Here is a 12,057-nt window from a genome sequence, read left to right as displayed (position 1 = left end):
GAGTTTTAGCTAGTAACGTGTTTGAGATCATGATACACATATCTTAAATAATTTTATTATGCATTTTTTCCTTATTGCTAAACTTCTTGCATTTGGGGAGTCTCTTCCTTTATTGGTGATTTGGTTTCATGAGGGATTGCTGATGGGACATTTTAAATACACTATATTGAATCAAAATGAGCCTCTTTCTTGGACCATCAATGGCATGTGGTGATTTGGAATCTGGTTCTCTTGGTGCCTCCACTTACAAACATGTGATTGTTTTTCATAGCTGGATTACAGATTGTAATGTAGATATGTAAATGGAATTCATTTAGGATTTTGCAATGATTAAAAGAAGGAATTTTATACTTCATTTTATAATATGCTTTATTGGTATAATAAGTTATAGTTTAATAAACTTTAAGAGTGCTTATATTACTGATTTTAAAGTTGACAAACTTGGTTTAAATTGTCAGCAAAGGAGAATGTATTCTAGTTCTACAAAATGTCACACCATGTATAAAATGGTGTGTTTTCTGAAAAAAAATTGTCTATTTGTTTCTCCTTTGTGTATTCTAAAATTAGCTTTCTTTTTTATTTTTCCTGGATTTCATTTAGAATTATTTCTTTAGTATTATCAAGTCAGTTATAAAAGTTTGTACTTTTATAAATGGCATTAGCTTTTTTATGGTCAATCAATGTCAATAGATACATTTTTAATTTTATGATCTTTCAAGAAGGTCAGTTGAGTTTACCATCATTTTTGCTTTCTTCAGTCTTAATGCTGCAGGTAATCCTGTACTGATTATCTTTGGAGCTCTGAGAGAAATGGTATATAGGGATAACTAAGCAACTAACCTTTGTATGTTGTAATGACCCTTTCTGCACTAAGATTAAGCATGTTCTGTCCTTTCATTCTTTTTCACCAAACTAACATTTACGCTAATGCATGTTGAAAGGAACTTTTTAACAACTCTAGTATCTGACTTATAGCTTGTCTGCTCACATAAATGCACTTGCTGTGGAGAAAGTATTATTTCCCCACCTCCTGCATGCTTGTACACTGTAGGTTTTAAATGAAGTGGAGAAAGCACCCAAAGAGCTGAGAAAAGAGCTCATGAAACGCAGGAAAGAGGAGTTTGCACAAAGCCAGCATGCTCAGGTAACAGCAGCAGCTTAATGCTACTAAAACCAGAAAAGCAGCGTTTTCTCACAGCTCAATAAATCATGGTTGAAAGAGCAGATTTTAATTATAATTATTATATGATGTTGAACTTCCCATCTATGGATTTCCAGGACCTTCTTTTTATAGTGCTACTTTACACTGTGGTGACATTTAAGTTGCTAATGTGAAAGTAACTAGAATGTTTAGAAAGTTGACTTGATGAAAGCTTATATTTTTAAGTAGTAATGACAATGTTTGATAGAAGACTTAGGACAGAAAATTAGAGGGTGAGTATATACATCTTGTGGTTAGGAAAAGAATACCCATTAGAAGGCCATTATGTCTATAAAGTTCAAAGCTAGAAGAAAAATGTTAAATGACAGATCAAACATTTATGACTTTTAAGCTCAACAATATAAGCAACTGTAAAACCAGATTTTAAATGTTAAGTATGTTGCTTTTCTTTTTGATTCAGAATCTAGCAGCTCAGTGAGTAGATTGTTTTTTTTACCTACATTGAGTTAAATAAAGAAACTTAATTCTGGGCTATTATAAGACTTTATCATAAGATGAATATGAAACTAGATAGATTAGAATTAAAATTCTTTATGAAACTAGATAGATTAGAATTTTTATCAGAGTTTTCTAGAGTTATTTCATATAATTCTGTGCCCTTGTATACTAAGAAAGGTGGATCTCCTAATTAAGTTTGCATTGAGCCTGGAAGCAGATAGAGAAATAAGCCTAATTTTTAGTTACATGTCAATAAAGGAAGAAGAAACATGCTTTATGTGCTAATTGTTGCTTTGAATTATCCTTTTGATATAGTTTTATGTGGTTTTTAAACAGTGGTTCCCAAATGTTTTTTGGTATTTTACAGAACCATAAAAAAACCCAGAAACAACAGAAAGCACTAGGGACCATGACATAGGTTGCTATTAAAAATTTTTTTTTTGCCAAGTAAGGATATTTTAAAAACTGTAACATACTTGTTGCTATTTCAAAAGAGAGAATTTCTAATACTATGAAAAATAAGGAAAATATAATCTTAAAGTTTAAAATTTAATAAAGCTAGCTTATTTGAGTAAAATTAGTTTTCTTTTTCTTCTCTTTAAAAAAAAATGTTTGCTTACCATGAGCCAGTGAAACACTTTGTCTTGGTTTGGTGTGTGGATTACTAGTTTAAAGTGATAATTGAAAACATAGAACATATGCTTGACACATACCAAATGCTTTTCATGTTTAAACTCAGTCTTACAACATTGTCCCCATTTTAGACCTGATGGAACCAAGCACAGAAAGGTCACGTGATTCTCCCAAAGTCATGTATCTGGTTTGTGGTAAAGCCAGGATCCTTCATCAAGACAAGTTTAGCTCCACATTTCATGCACTGGAGTACACCATACACACCATACCATACTGGCTCTCATATTTAGGCTACCCAACTCTGTGCCTCATCTAAGCTTTCATCTGAACATTCTTTACCCAGTGGTTATTGGCTATTTTCTGTGAACAAAGTGAAAAGGAAGTCCTTATTGGCCATATACCTACTTCGCTAATTTGGATTTCAAACCAGATAATAAAAATATAGTTTTGCTTTTTAAAGGAATGTGAAGTTTTTATATCAAATTTTAGAGTTATAATTGAGAATATAGTATTGGATGAATTAGTTGCTCCTGTGCTTTAATGAGCTTTTGTTGGTGACTTGTCATATAATTTTGGGACTAGCCTATATTTTCCAACTATAGATGAAAGTAGTAGTAAATTTCTTTCTGTAAATTTAATGAAGAATTTAGAATCTAAAAACTTTCAAGAGTATTTGTCCCTTTGATGAATTTGCTAATAGTTGACAACTTCAGTCTATTTTAAACTTTGAGAATTCTAAATCATAGCTATTTGTCATGGAACTAGAACACATTTGACACTGTTCTCCCAGGAGTTCTTCTTCAAAAGGCAAGGACTGTGAAACTGTGGTCCCTGTTTCTATGTCAGCAAAAGATCACCACTTTTTTTGTTTTTTTTTTTTATAAACAAAATTTTTTGATGAGTTTTTAAAAGAGGGGTTCTTCTGGTAAAAAAAAAAAAAAAAGGCAACAGCAACACACTAGAGTTTGGAAGCTGCTGATCTAGTTCAAATCCTTAATTCTACAGGCAAGAAAGAGACCCTGTGTTAACTGACTTAGCCCAGGCCTCAAGAAACTCAACATTTGTGTTAATTATTCTTTCCGTTTACCAAAAGTCATTCAGATATGTTCTCACCTGGGAGGTGCATTGTATTCTGACCCACAGGGTGTTGCTCAGGTCATGATTCAGTCTTTTCAGTTGTCATCTTGTGCAGTCTTCAACGCCCAAATGCAGGACGTAAGTCCCGCCTGCTTATGGGAGGGTGCCTTCTTTTTTACCTGTTCTTTCTTTGACTCACATGTGCCTTCTCATTGTTCTCTTTATTTGCTAAAATCTAGAAAATTGATAGATGACAGTTCAGTAATGACAATAATAGTCTGACATGAACTACAGTGTTCTTCAAAGAGTTTTCATATCTGATTATCATTGCCATCATCCCAATACAGGGATGGAGTATTTTACAGATGAAGAATTGAGGCACAGAAGGCGAAGTGATTTGCCTAAAGTCACATAAGACATTAGTGGTAGAGCTGGAACTAGAACACTTAAAATACAGTGTTCTTTTTTCTATCTACCCTACTACATATCTTAATTGGAGATTTTCATGTTTTTTTAAAAAAGTAAAATATCTCCCCAATTTAGTATTTTGTAAGCTTTGCACATGTGAGAGGTTGAATGCTGTGATTAGGTTTTTATCTTTGTGTGAAGTGACAATTTGATTGCATATAAGTTTATGTAGATGTTTTTTAAAAATTATGGATATGGTCAGAAAAGCCATGGTAAAAATAGTGATTTTGGTTCCATTTAGCTCTAGTTTCTACTTACTCAAATTGTCAGTAATGAGTGTATTCTTGTTCCTGTAGTTCTAAATTAAGTCAGAATTCCAGGCTGTATTCTTTCTCACAGTTGCGTAGGGAAGACTAGCTCATTTAACACTGTAATTTTTGTTTGTGATGTTTGATAAATACAACTGGAGTAGATAGAATACAGCTTGATTTCAGCCTCTCCTCAAATTAGACTTTTTAAAGTTATTATTGGCAGATATTTGGCTTTTTTGCTATCTTCTAAAAGAGTAAGCAAAACTTTTTTTAATGAGAGGGAGAAATGATTCCCGATCACTTTTCTGATCATTACCATTTTTGAATAAGTCTTTTGAATTAAGATGATCAAACTGTATAAATAGTCCAGTAACTGTAACCCTTTCTTGTGGTTTTTCAGCACCCAAAGTTGTAGTTTTAATGCTTTATAGTTATTTAATATGATAAGAATTCCTTATCAGATACTCATTTTACCATTTATGTACCTATTTTTAAAATGACTTTTGTCCTTAATAGTTTGGGTTCCTTTGTTGTTTCTTCTGTTGTTATGTCTAGTGATAAAACCCATCTGTTTTTTTTTTAATGTAAAATGTAGTTTATGTAGTCTTTTTGGAATATAAAATTTCTTTTAGCTCCTAAGAGTAATTTCTAATTATAAGTTCAATCATGAATGTATTTGTTGCCCTTGAATTTTGAAATTAAAAATTTTAATTAATGCTCAGTTATATTAAAATTTCATTTCTTTTGAGGTAATGAAATACATCAATTTGTATATAAGGGTCCCTTTCAGGTAATTTTTAGCTTTAATATAAAATAATCTTTGTGTGGTATCCTTGACAGTGTTCTTCTTTATACCCTGCTTATTCAACTATGAGCAGGGTTCTTTCTAACCCTGCTTGCTAGGAACCACTTCCATACACATTGGGTTTGTACTGCCTACCTTGACTTTTTATTTGTTCATCCTTGTTTTACCTTCTGGTGCAGCACAATACTAGTTCTACCTGCTTCTGTGTAGCCAACTTAGCCTCAGGGCACATTTCTGTAGGCCTGTTAGTCACTCATTGTGAAGCATGGTTTCTAGGCTCCTTATCCCTAGCTTCGAGTTTTCTGTGAACCTTTAAAAGTGAGATACTAAGGGAAAGGACTTGCAGCTCCAGATTATTGGTACTTGGGAGCAATAGCATGGAAGCTTCCTAAAGGCAAAGTAACTCTTACCCAGCATAGTGCCCAGTATTTAATGAGTGACCATAAAAGGGTTTCTTTGAACTGAATTCTTATCCTGTGTAGTCTAGATGTAAATATATTATAGTAGTATGACCAGAACTTGCATAGATGAAAAAGTATACTTTAGTAGCATGGAGTATACTTAACCTTTTTTATTTTCATTTATTTATTGACTCCATTTTATACTTTTGCATTTGATTTCTTTGAGTCTAAATGTAGGAATTATATATATTCTAGTTAATTAAGTTCAACCCACTGTTTTTGTACATGCAGATAAATTTTTATGCAAACCAATGATAAAAATGTTGAACAAAAGAAGCCCGTTAATATATCTTTAGGTTGTAAGTTTATTAGAGAAGTTTGCATATAGAAATTTTACAATTAAAGTTAGAGAAACAGTTTTTACTACAAATATTTACTATAGAAAAAAGAAACTTAAACAGTTTATTATAATTGTTTAAAAGATAGGCATGGAGATTTTTCATCTCTTTAATAAAACTCAAAAACAGCATATTCTGAATAGTTGAATTTAGATATTTTTCATTGAAACTTTTGGCTGTAATGAAGTTACATAGATCACTGTAGTATTGTATTTTTTAGAAGCAATTAATTCACTGGTCTTTTTGTTCTGGTACTGTATATTTGTATTTATGCTAAAATACAACTAATGATGCAGATGAAATAGCAATATTTATGACTCCAATACACATTTTTGTGTGTATTATTCTTAATAGTGATTTTGGAATATTATGCATTCTAAATTGGATTAGATTACCAAAACATTTGCACTATATAGTACTTTATAATTTTGGTGATTTTCAAATCCAGCTAATGTTACAAACTTGGTTCAGAAATCTTGCTAACCACTGAGCAACCACTCAGTGGTAGTGTGCTTGACTAGCATGTGCAAGGTCCTGGGTTCAATTTCCAGCACTACAAAATAAAAAACAAAAACCCAGAATCTTGTTAAATCACTAATATACAGTCATAGATAAACAGATATTTAATTCAGAAGATACTTTTTAACTGATGGTTAACTGTGTCCAATAGGAACAAGAATTTGTACAGAAGCAACAACAAGAATTAGATGGCTCTCTGAAAAAGATCATCCAACAGCAGAAGGCAGAATTGGCCAATATTGAGAGAGAGTGCCTGAATAACAAACAGCAGCTCATGAGAGGTATGTGAACTCTCACTGCATGTGTGTATGCATAAAATGGTTCATCAGAACATTGCTGAGATGCATCCTGGGAAGTGTTTGAATGCTTTTTCTTTGCTTGGGTGATAAAGAGAAAGCTCAAGAAGCTTGTGGTAGATAAGAGAAAAAGACTTTTTAAAAATTAAGAAATACTACAGGATATAAATTCCTTTATGACAATAGAAATTAATAATAAACATACTTAAAACGGGCTAGGGATGTAGTTAATTGGTAGAACGCATGCTTAGCATGCATGGACCCTTGGTTCACTCCCCAAAACTGCAAAACAAGACAGTATTAAAACATGTTTCTATCCAGATAATGCTAAAAATGTATCTAAATAATTTTATGTGCACATTTTATATACTTTTAATTATTGGTATACTTAATGGCTACATGATGGAATGGAATTTTGAGTACTTATCCCCCTTAACAAAATAGCTTAGATTTTTTTTTTTTAAGATAATTAAATGGAATTTTGGTGATCCTAGAGAACGAATATTCTAGTTTATAGGATGCTAAAAACGGAAAGTGGTAATAGATATTGTTTTATATTAGTAACATTTTATTTATTGTTCAGAATGTCTGTATATGTGTCTGTTTATGTGCATAAGTAAGGGTAAATGTTAAAATGAAAAGCAATGTGCATTAGTAAAAAGCCAAGTGACATTTTGAAAATTTTCTTGTAGCTCGAGAAGCTGCAATTTGGGAACTTGAAGAACGGCACTTACAAGAAAAACACCAGCTGCTTAAGCAGCAACTTAAAGATCAGTATTTCATGCAAAGACATCAGTTACTTAAGCGCCATGAGAAGGTTAGTGAAAAGGAAAATTTCTTCACTTTTTTTGGTTCATTTTAAAGTTTATAAAGCTATTCAACATTGCAGTTTAAGTTTTTTAAGAGAATAAATTTTTGGTTTCCTTTGTATCTTTCATCCTAAAATTTGTTTGATGAAGTTTGGAGTAATTAATTGTATCTTATGATCATAAACTTTTCTATGAATTATGAGGAAAGCAGTTACAGTGTTTAAAGACCTCATCTGTTGGAAGTTCATCTTGTGTATCAAAAGTAGCTAGGGGCTCCAGTTGTGTAGATTCCCTCTATCTAGTAAAAGAGTTTCATTATAAGATTGTTACTACAAATAACTTGTAAAGGTGGGGGGCTTACCATTTTGCTGGTCACTGTGCAACAAGGAGAGAGTATCTCAGAGAAATAACAAATGACATCTTTGAACATGTGTATAGGTTCTGAGTAATTATATCTACACTGTTGGATTCTGTTTAATACTATCTTAGGAAACAGAGCAAATGCAGCGTTACAATCAACGACTTATTGAGGAATTGAAAAATAGGCAAACTCAAGAAAGAGCAAGACTGCCCAAGATTCAGCGCAGTGAAGCTAAGACTCGAATGGCCATGTTTAAGAAAAGTTTGAGAATTAACTCAACTGCCACACCAGATCAGGACCGTGACAAAATCAAACAGGTAAATAAGCAAATTACTCTCTTCTTTTTTAAGTTTTAAAATGTCAAATGACCTTTAGAAGTGCCACATAATTGGGTTGTAAACATTTAGTGCAACCTCGGGATTACTTCTGTTCACTTTATAACTCTAAGGTACGTATCTAGGCATATATCTAGGCTAGGCACATGGCATATATCAATTAATCTTACCAGGGTCGTGCCCACAGAGTGCAAAGCCCACTCTCCCAAGCCCACAAATCTTGGGCCTTAGGAATGAAATGACTTGGATTGCTTTTTAAGTCAAACTATGTCCTTTCCATGATACTTTAGCAGTCACAAACCTCATACAAATGAACTGAGATCACTAAGAAGTCAGGAGGATCAAGATTTTTAATCAGAATTATTCCTGCTTTCTTCCTCCTTATCCAACTCATGGTGTAAAATTCAGCTATGAGTCACAGCATGTTATTACTTGCAGCTTTAGCGTATTGTATTTTCAGTTCTGTTAAATTCCTTAATTACACCTTTAGAATATGTAGAATTATATTGCTGTTAACCATAATTTATCTTTTGTTTGTCTTGTTTATAGTTTGCTGCACAAGAAGAAAAGAGACAGAAAAATGAGAGACTGGCTCAGCATCAAAAACATGAAAACCAAATGCGGGATCTTCAGTTGCAGTGTGAAGCCAATGTCCGAGAGCTGCATCAGCTGCAGGTTAGACGCAGAAGCGTGACAACAAGAGCTGCCGTAGATGGGCAGCTCAGGTGGCTGGTGTGGAGAAGATCATGCATAACTAACCAAAGTAAACTGCATGTTACTTACAAAAATGCTGGGATTAAAGCTGTGTTTCCTGTATAGACCCAAACGAAGATCAGTTTAGTGTCATTGGCACTTGTTTATATTTTACATAATAGTGATTAAAGTATACATGAAACTAAATTATAACCTAACAAAAAGTGGAGTCTTTCAGTAGCAGTATTGATTTTTAGTATATTTTGCAGGAAAGTTTTCAAAATGATGAAGGCAGTATTTTCAGATTTGGAATTTAAAATTTCTTTTCCTTTCAGAGGGACAGATGATTTTCTTCTGGGTTTTTGAAGAAAATGATAAATACATAGAAGTTTTTTTTTTCTCCTAAGAAATCTAGAGGTTACTTTAGAAAGTGCTGTTTTTGGACCTGACTTGGAGTGTGCAGCCTGTCTAATGTATAATGCAAAATGTTTAAAATTTCAGAGTAGTAAAGACAAAACAGACACTGTACATTTGCTTAATTTATTTGGGTAGAATACTTGCTGATTCCGCATTCTGGTACTAACTGGTAAAAAGGAAAAGAAAGGCCAAAACAAATTCTATTTATGTTCTTTTTAAATGCTATATTAACAAATCCAGCTTCTAAACTTACAAAAATGAAATTACTTATTTCATAAGTCTCAGTCCTTGGTTTTTCAGTAATAGCTTGATGTTTGAAGAATAATTTGTTATTTTCTTGTAAATTGCTTAGTTGATCTGAAATTTTTTTTAATCCAAACTTTATTTTCAGAATGAAAAGTGCCACCTGTTGGTTGAGCATGAGACTCAGAAACTCAAGGAGTTAGATGAGGAACACAGCCAAGAATTAAAGGAGTGGAGAGAGAAACTGAGACCTAGGAAAAAGGTAATTTTAAAAGCTTTACTTACAATGATATGTTTGGGGGTTGGAGGTATGGGTTAAGTGGTAGAGCACCTGGCTAGCAAGCATGAGGCCCTGAGTTCAAACTCTAGTACTGCCAAAAAAGGAAAAGGAAGTTATGTTTGTACTCCTCTGTCACCTAACTATTGGCTCTTTGCCTACTGTGTATTACAGTGTCAGGGACAAGAGATAGAGATGAAAAGATAAAATCCTTATCCCCAAAAGGTAAAGAATCTAGTGGAGAGCAATTATAAATTGGCTTCACTGTTGTGAAGGAGGTGAGTACAAGAGAGAGAGGAAAGGAGCAGAATGCATGTGGAAAGAAGGAGGGGTGCTGAAGACTGCCTGGAGAAATCAGGGAAGACTGAAGAGAGGAGGGTGCTTTTAAGCCAGGTGAGGTGTGAAGGACAAGTAAGAGTGTTTGTTAGGCAGATGGGCAGATTGAAGTGGAATGGGACAGTTTAAGTAGAGAAAAGAGAATGGACAAAAAATGTGTGTAGAGAATTGCAGCTAGTTTCCTGTCACTGGAGCACATGTGTGCAGTCGTATGTGGGCGTTAGGGAGGAGAAAAGGAAGAAAAATGATGACAACTGAGTCTGGACAGGCTGGCTGGAGCCACATCATAGTAGGCCCTTGAATGCTTTGTGCATTTAAAATAGGAATGGCTTCCTTCCTTCCTCTTCTCTTGTTTGTAACTTGACTCCTGCTGGCCTGGCCTTATTGGCTGACCTTTTCAACTATGATTCCTATCCTTTTGCTAACCCTCAGACCTAAACCTTTATCTTCTCATGGGATACCTGTACATCTCATGCATCTACTCTCTCTCTCTTTCTTTCCACCAATCAAGGAAATATGTATTTAGCTCCTACTATGTGCCAAAGCTTTGTAAGGGAAGTGAAATAAAAAAGTTCATTAGATTTTGAGTTTAAATTTTATTTATCGTTACATTTTTAAATAGGTAATACATTACTGTGGTTCAGAATTCTAAAGATTGAAAAGAATAAACAGTGACAAGTCCCTTTCTCCAGTTTCACACTTTGCAGTCTGGTTTTTACCTCAAGCCCCTATTTGAACTTGTTGACAGTAGTCAAGCTTGGTTGCTAATAACTAATCTTGTAATTGCATCCTAATTGTTCTTGTAAAGAATATCATTTAAAAAGTTCTGTACTCGCCTGGGTTTTGTGGCAATTCTATTCATTCTTTGTGCTCTCTCTTATCTCTCTTTCATTTTCTAGTCTTCTGAAATGTGGACCATTCCCAGTTTTAGACCCTGTGTTGTTCTTTACCCTCATGATACTGTGTGTCATGGCCTCAGTTGTTGTACATTTAAGGATAATTCCACAACTAAAATAGTAGCATTGTACAGAACACAAAATATTTTAAAAACTTTTTATTAGTGTATATTAATTGAGCACACAAAAATCTTGAAGGCATAGAGATGTGGGTTCAAATCTCAGTGCTGACATTTACTAATTAATTATGTCACTATTTCCTCATTTGTAAAGTGAAGATGATACTGTTACCTACTACTGTTACTCAGAAGTTAAAAGAAGTCATGCATATATAACTACTTCAGTACTTGAGTCAGTGAATGATTACTATCACTGTAATTGTCCTTTAGTTTTATGATTGTTATTTATTGGCATTTATCAGTTTGAGCTTTACACTCCTATTTCTACTCAAGTATCATTTTGATGAAATGATAGTTGGGTCCTTTTTTGATCGCTTCACACATCTCAAACATTCTGCATCCCCTCTTCTTTTTTTGTTTTTCTTCATCACCGCCATATGCATTTGTCTATTGTCTTCTTCCATGAGAATATATGCTCCTTAAAAGCAGGAACATTCTTTTCATTCACTGATATGTACCCAGCTAATAGAACAGTTTCTGGCACTTTGTAAGTGATCATTAATACCTGCTGCAACTCAGCAGAGAGTAAACCAAACTTAGCATCCATCTCCCCTTTCTCTCCCTGCAGTCCCACTCACCATTAGACATTCTTCCTTTCATTCCCTTCTTTTAATTGACTTCTGATTAAGAGACTGGGTGATTTAATTCTGTGACACTCCACATTCAATCAGGTACCAGTTTTGTCTCCTTTCATATTTCTTCTTCTCTTTCTTATTGTTAAGTTACTACTTGCTAAGATTGTTCATTAATGTCCTCATGGGCCTTCTGCCTGTAATTCTCTTTTCTTTCTTCCTACTTGCCCACCATCACCAGAGTATTTATCCTCAAGAGCATCTCTGATGCTGTTGTAATTGTGCTGATAAATTTTCAGTTCTATCAGAGTATAATATAAATGCTGCACTTTGACTCTGAAACCTTCATAGTGCCACACTGGGCCACAGTCAACCTTTTTGGCTTCTTCTTCCACCACCTACTTTGCTCCCCAGTGCATGCTCCTACCTAG

The 12,057-nt window shown here is 33.8% G+C and overlaps 1 protein-coding gene across 2 annotated transcripts in view; it reads left to right on the top strand.

Annotated features, from left to right (window-relative positions):
• Nucleotides 1-12,057, top strand: part of Slk (STE20 like kinase) — a 49,827-nt gene that overhangs the window by 33,260 nt on the left and 4,510 nt on the right. The window contains exons 13-18 of one of the 2 annotated variants that reach the window (XM_020161807.2): nucleotides 1,052-1,144; nucleotides 6,364-6,493; nucleotides 7,201-7,325; nucleotides 7,807-7,995; nucleotides 8,563-8,688; nucleotides 9,515-9,628. In XM_020161807.2, coding sequence (XP_020017396.1) covers nucleotides 1,052-1,144; nucleotides 6,364-6,493; nucleotides 7,201-7,325; nucleotides 7,807-7,995; nucleotides 8,563-8,688; nucleotides 9,515-9,628 — 777 coding nt within the window. The remainder of the gene's footprint in view (nucleotides 1-1,051; nucleotides 1,145-6,363; nucleotides 6,494-7,200; nucleotides 7,326-7,806; nucleotides 7,996-8,562; nucleotides 8,689-9,514; nucleotides 9,629-12,057) is intronic. The other variant, XM_020161806.2, reaches the window with a different exon arrangement.

The sequence above is a fragment of the Castor canadensis genome, chromosome 7 (genome assembly GCF_047511655.1).
Source record: "Castor canadensis chromosome 7, mCasCan1.hap1v2, whole genome shotgun sequence".
In the NCBI taxonomy this organism is placed as follows: domain Eukaryota; kingdom Metazoa; phylum Chordata; class Mammalia; order Rodentia; family Castoridae; genus Castor; species Castor canadensis.
The sequence above is the reverse complement of the archived record's forward strand: the minus strand, read 5'-3'. Positions and strand labels throughout refer to the sequence as shown.